Raw genomic sequence first — 6463 nt, forward strand, 5'->3', positions numbered from 1 at the left:
GTCTAGCGGAGCGCGATCTGCAGGAGCAGAGTCAGTTCCCCTTCGGGCGGGGCAACAGGGCCCAAGCGTCTAAACCCCGAGGTCTTGGCGAGCGATCCGCGATCTTTCACCCGCAATGAGGAGCTAGCGAGCTGCGGCCGGGCCCCTGCCGCGGGGCTGCGCCGGAACTGGGTAGAGGTGGAGAACCGTGGACCCTCGCTGCTCGGTCCCTGGAGCTTTTTCTGGCTTGAGGGGCTGCCTGGAGACCAGGGAGCAAGGGCCGGGGCCGGCGTCAGGGGCACCCAGGCCGTGCCGGGGCGGCAGCAGAGAGGTCAGCGCAGCTGGGCTCGACCTCGTCTTCCACGCCAGAGGCCGCGGCCACCGGGAATGGCGGGGCCACCTCTCCAAAGTCCTTTGAGATCCTAGCTCTGTTCGGGGAGGGGGTGGGGGTGTGTGGGAAAGCGAGAACATTATTATCTCTCTGTTTTTCCTCGGCAGCCAGCGCCGGCGGGTTGTTCTGTTTGAATGAATGATCCCAGCGGCCGCGCCCAATAGGCGCCCGCGCCTGTTTAATATGCATGAGGCCCGCGGCCAATGGCCGGGCGAGGAGGCTGTTTTAAACGGCGGAGCCCGCTGGCCAATCAGGCGGCTCTCGTGGAGGCAGCTAGCGCGAGGTTGGGGAGCGCTGAGCCGCGCGTCGTGCCCTGCGCTGCCCAGACTAGCGAACAATACAGGTACGTTTCGCACCGCCCGCCGCCGCCGCCGCCGCCGCCGCCGCCGCCGCCGCAGCGCCCGCACAACTTTCCGGCCCGCGCCGCCGCGAGCGCGCCCCGCTGCCGCCTCCCCCTGCCTGTCGTCCCTGCGCCCTTCCCGCCCCTTCTCCTTCCCTCTTGCTAGGTGGCCAGGAAGGAAGAAGCAATTCAGGTGTTGCAACTTTTCAATGCTTCATCCTTAGCTCCCCGCAGTCGGGGCTGAGCCTCCTTCGGGGAGCCGCCCTCGGCCGCCGCCCTGCCCCCGCTCCCCCTCCCCAGGGCAGCGGCCGAGGGGCCGAGGCCCCCAGAGGCCAGATGTTGGGGTAGCTGCGGCGGCGGCGGCGGCGGCGCGAGCCCAGGGGCGGCTGCGGGCTGCGGGCTGCGGGCTGCGGGCTGCGGGCTGCGGGCTCTGGGCTCCGGGCTCCGGGCTCCGGGCTCCGGCGGCGCGCGTCCCTGCGTGGGGCGGCGGCGGCAGCACTGGGAAGGGGGCCGGGTGCTTCCCGGCCCGGGACGGACTCGGCGAGGGGCGGGCGGCCGGTGCCCGCTGCGGGCTGCGACGCGGGCAAACTTCGCTCCCGGGCTCGACCCGGCGCCGCGCGGGCCCGCGGGCTGCACTGCTGCTTCTGCATTAACATGGCCGTCGCGGGAGCGCCCGGCGGCCCGCGGGGGGGCAGTGGGTGCGCGGGCCGGCCGCCCCCCGCTCGTCTCCTGCCCACCGGCCGCCGCCGCCACCGCGACCGCTGCTACCATAGCTGGTGCGGTGCCCGACTCCCGGCGAGGGCAGGACGGGCGGGCGGGGCTCCCAGGCGGGCTCCGGCCTCGGCCCCGGCGCTCGCGGCCCGGGACTGGCGGCGTGGAGGGCCGGGGGCGCCGCCGCGGGCCCCGGCGCGGCCGAGCGTCATGGCTGCACGGGCGCCTTTGTTATCCCGAGGAGTGCGCCCCGCGCCGGCGGGCGAGGGGGGGTCCGGCCCGCGGTCCCCCACGCCCCGCGCCCCCGGGAGGCGCGGGCGGGGCGGGGCGGGGTGGGGTGGGGGCCCGCGCGGGCGGCGGCGGCGGCGGTGGAGGGGCCCGGACCGCTTTGTTCGCCGCCGCCGCCGCCGCCCGCGCCGGCCGCGCGCGGATCAGCCATTTTAGCGAGCGGGGCTCGGAGGCTCGGCGGACGCCACCGTCGCTGCTGCCGCTGCCGGCCGGCCTCCGCGCCCTCGGCGCGCCACTGTCACCGCCGCCCCCGGCCCCGCGCGCCCCCCGAGGGTGGCAGCGGGGGATTTCAGGGGCAGTTTCTTTCATCAGGAAGCTTTTGACAAAATGGAAGGTGAATTATGGGTGTCCGGGTGACCCAGCTCGGGGCCCGGCCCGGCTGCCCGCTGCCAGCCCCGGGCTCCCCTGCGCCCCGTCCCGCCCCACCCGCGCAGCCACTGCGGGACCCTAACGCAGCCCCTCAGTCAGCCCCTGCAAAGAGGAGCGCTTTAGTTTTACATGATGACCTTGGGTGTGGGAAAAGGAAAAGATGGCGGGAAGCTGGGGGGTGGGACAGGGACGATGACACGCCACAGCTGCATTTTTATTTGGAAACTTTGGAGAAAGTATTCGTGGCTGGACATGCGTTCCGCTTTACAGATGAGCAAGACTTGCCTTTTTGGCATCCCCTCCCCCTTCACATAATGACAAAGTGACAGATTCGAACTCATAGTACGGGGATAGCTGCTCACTTGCCAGATCACCTTTCTCGCAAAAGCCATTTTTAGAAGCCGGAATGCATCAACAATAGTGAAATTTGAAATGTTCCCTATTTGCAGTTCTCCCGCTTTGATCGTGTGTTTAGCAGTGGTGACAGGATTTTTGTGTCTGTAACGGAGCAGTTAAAACAGTTGACAGCTAGCCTTAAGTCATGGGTCTCAAGCTTCTGTCATCCGCCTTCACCCCTGCAAATGTGCCCTCCCTGTGCCCTTTCCACTCTGTGGTTGTACTTTCCAAAACGTAGTAGCTCTGAATAGGAATTTAGCGCTGAGCCACCCCAGTTGGGTCGGTTCCATTTGGAGAACTTGATCGCTCTCACTCTCCGAGAAGTAACTCGCAAACCAGCGCGCTTCATGCTGGTCAAAAGTTAAATGACAAGCGACAGTGAAGCTGATTTCCTCCCCACTCTGTCTTCAACTGCCAGTGGCATCAGGCATGGCGTGGGGGGGCAGCTTCTGAACAGTGACCTTAATTTGGATGTTGCCCTGCCTTTGATGTATCTTGAAGGTCTGTTCTAGTCATTGTATTTGTTTTTCTTTGTCTCTCTCCTTTCATCCATCACAGTCAGGATGGCTAAAGGTGATCCCAAGAAACCAAAGGGCAAGATGTCTGCTTATGCCTTCTTCGTGCAGACATGCAGAGAGGAACACAAGAAGAAAAACCCAGAGGTCCCTGTCAATTTTGCAGAATTTTCCAAGAAGTGCTCTGAGAGGTGGAAGGTACTTTTCTTTCTTGTCCTTCTTCAAGCTAGCCTTGGTTGGAGTTCACACATGAGGTTCCTCACCTCTGAGTAGCCCCAGGTGGCTCTTCTCTCGCTCCTGGGGTCCTCTTGCCTGCCTTTAGAATTGTGTGTGTGCTTTTATTTTTTTTTTCTTTTTTAAAGCTGGACACGGGTTTAAGTCCTGCTCACTGCACCAAGGAACTTAACAGGTCCTGTTCTTTGCAGACAATGTCTGGGAAGGAGAAATCTAAATTCGATGAAATGGCAAAGGCAGACAAAGTGCGCTACGACCGGGAAATGAAGGATTATGGACCAGCTAAGGGAGGCAAGAAGAAGAAGGACCCTAATGCCCCCAAAAGGCCACCGTAAGTGACTGTAGGGTTCAGGGTAACAGTTAAGAGCTTTCCTTCTACTTGAAGGGTTTTTAAGAGGAGCTTTAAGGTGCTGTGCCAGGGAAGTGTGATGTGAAGGCTGAGGTGATTGGTGAGCCGTGTGCTTGCAGCGGTTGCTTGGGCCTTTCCCGTTGGGAGGGACGCACCCGAGTTCTGGCTGTCAGGGTCCTTAGGTATGTTTTCTCCCGCTTCTCCAGTAACTGAGAGACTGAGAAAATACAATGTATTTCTGGAGCATCTTAATCTTTGTAGCACCTACAACTTTGTAACATTGTGTACAGTATCACACATTTCTCCACTTTAGGGAGCAGTCCTAGTGGTAGGAAGTAAGTAGGTGAGGAACAGGGGATTTTGGCTTAAGCTCATAGTTTCGCAGGCTCGCCTCTAATTTATCCAGTTCTCTCCCCGAAGGTCTGGATTCTTCCTGTTCTGTTCAGAATTCCGCCCCAAGATCAAATCTACAAACCCTGGTATCTCCATTGGAGATGTGGCAAAGAAGCTGGGCGAGATGTGGAATAACTTAAGTGACGGTGAGAAGCAGCCTTACAACAACAAGGCAGCGAAGCTGAAGGAGAAGTACGAGAAGGTGAGATGGGCCCGCGTGTGCCCAGGCTACACCAGGCTGCGCGGGCAAGCAGCCAGCCACCCTGGGTATGGGTGGGCTGCGGGTGTGAGGCTGCTTTGCTGAATGAGGCGTGAGCCTAGCGTGCCAGGGCCCATCTTCCAGCAAGATCGGCCGCAACTGCTGGTGTTCAGGCTTCTCTGTAGAGTTTTGTCTCTGGGACAATCGCAGGCAGGCTTGAAAAGTTTGCTAACGTGTGGGATGCCCTGGGCAGAGAGTTTGATAGTCCTATTAAACACCCCTTAACTTTGAAATTCCAGCGGCCAAGAACCAGATTCATGTGTATCTGGAAACAAATAGTTCAAATAGCAGCCCTGTCTTACTCAGTTGTCTTCAGTTCTGAGGTGGGGACAGCATGTTTCTAGCCTTTGCTAAAACAGCTGCAGGAGAGCTTGTCTGTTCATCCGGGATGTGTCCCCATTCCTTCCAGGATGTCGCCGACTATAAGTCTAAAGGAAAGTTTGATGGCGCGAAGGGTCCCGCCAAAGTTGCCCGGAAAAAGGTGGAAGAGGAAGATGAAGAAGACGAGGAGGAGGAAGAGGAGGAGGAGGAGGAGGAGGAGGATGAATAAAAAAAAACTGTCGATCTGTCTCCTTGTGAATACCTTAGAGTAGGGAGCACCGTCATTGACATTGACACCCCTCTTACTCGAGGCGTGTCTGTTGCCCTCGTTACGTTTAGTCACACAGTTGGGTCATGGTCATATTGTAGTTTCTCAAAGTGCTCTAGAAATTGTCAGTGGTTTACATGAAGTGGCCATGGGTGTCCAGAGCACCCTGAAACTGTATCAAAGTTGTACATATTTCCAAACATTTTTAAAATGAAAAGGCTCTCGTGTTCTCCTCACTCTGTGCACTTTGCTGTTGGTGTGACAAGGCATTTAAAGATGTTCCTGGCATTTTCTTTCTTTTTTTTTTTTTTTTTGGATTTGTAAGGTGGTGTTAACTATATGGTTATTGGCTAGAAATCCTGAGTTATCAACTGTATATAGCTATAGTTTGTAAAAAGAACAAAACAACCGAGACAAACTCTTGATGCTCCTTGCTCGGCGTTGAGGCTGTGGGGAAGATGCCTTTTGGAGGGGCTGTAGCTCAGGGCATGCACTGTGAGGCTGGACCTGTGGACACTGCAGTGGGCATCCATTTGGCTTCAGGTTGTCTTGTTTCTGTATATAGTGACCTAGCATTCTGCTGCCATTCGTAGCTGTGGAGAAGGGGGGGGTCAGCTGGCATGAGAAGTGTTTGGATCCTTTTTAGTTAAGTGCGGTGGTTTTCAACTGTTTGTTTTTAAACAAACCGTGGAACTCTTCATTGTCAGCAAAGCGAACGAGCCACTGCATCAATGAAAGTTCAAGAACCTTCTGTACTAAACACGATTTGCAACGTTCTGTTATTTTTTTGTATGTTTAGAATGCTGAAATGTTTTTGAAGTTAAATAAACAGTATTACATTTTTAAAACTGTTCTCTATTATAACAGTCTAAATTTCTGAGTCCCAGCAGTCTGAGCTAACAAACAACCCACTCCATTGTATTTGGCGACTAGCCTCTCCCTGCACATGTGGTATCTTCTCTTAACGTGGCCAGCTTGCTTAGGATACAGCGGAAGAGGCAACTCGGAGGTACTGCGTGATTTTGTTTGTGTCTGGCATTAGGATGGAGTCACCTGCTGAATGGACAAGCCAGGATAACTTGACCCAGGCAAGGAGGTGCAGAGAGGGGGGCGGTTAGGATTGAGGCTGACTACTATGTAGGTTTATTTTTTTTATTTTTGTTTTTTGCTTCCTGTAACCGCCCACCCTTCCCACCAATGCCAAGGGGCCAGATTCACTGCTAAACAGCAAACATGTCTTAAGGGTATGGTATATCCAATCTTCAGGCTGGCTTTTTCCCTTTTCGTCGCCTCTGCCCCAGGTACATGTAGCAGAGGTGTCACTGCTTCTGCTCAGCAGTGGAGGTGTCTTGAGCTGCCGCTTCTGTCTTCGGGACCCCAGCTGAGGGGAAGGAAGGGTGGTGGGGTCGAGAACAGTTACCGTTTGCTTTCGTACTGCTTCAAGAAGCCAAACACCCCAAGGACGACGATCGGGGTTCCTGTTGTGGCTGCATCTCGGGCCACCTGTACTGCAGGCAGGCAGAGGGGGAATCGATTGTTTCTAAGCATTACATGTGTCCTCTGAAAAGCAGTATGGCCTGCCCACAATTTGAGCTCATCGATTTGCAAACGTCGGTTGGTGGGTCAATGTTGAACTGGAAGAAGCTTGGT

At 56.8% G+C, this 6463-nt stretch overlaps 1 protein-coding gene across 1 annotated transcript; it reads left to right on the plus strand.

The window, feature by feature from the left end:
* The first annotated feature begins 631 nt into the window (after positions 1–631).
* Positions 632–5661, plus strand: HMGB3 (high mobility group box 3). Its single transcript, XM_045994454.1, has 5 exons — positions 632–713; positions 3033–3187; positions 3415–3554; positions 3993–4167; positions 4634–5661. The coding sequence occupies exons 2-5, from the start codon at positions 3038–3040 to the stop codon at positions 4772–4774; spliced, it is 606 nt and encodes a 201-aa protein (XP_045850410.1). The 5' UTR covers positions 632–713; positions 3033–3037; the 3' UTR covers positions 4775–5661.
* The last annotated feature ends 802 nt before the right edge of the window (positions 5662–6463 follow it).

Source organism: Meles meles, chromosome X, assembly GCF_922984935.1.
Source record: "Meles meles chromosome X, mMelMel3.1 paternal haplotype, whole genome shotgun sequence".
In the NCBI taxonomy this organism is placed as follows: Eukaryota; Metazoa; Chordata; class Mammalia; order Carnivora; family Mustelidae; genus Meles; species Meles meles.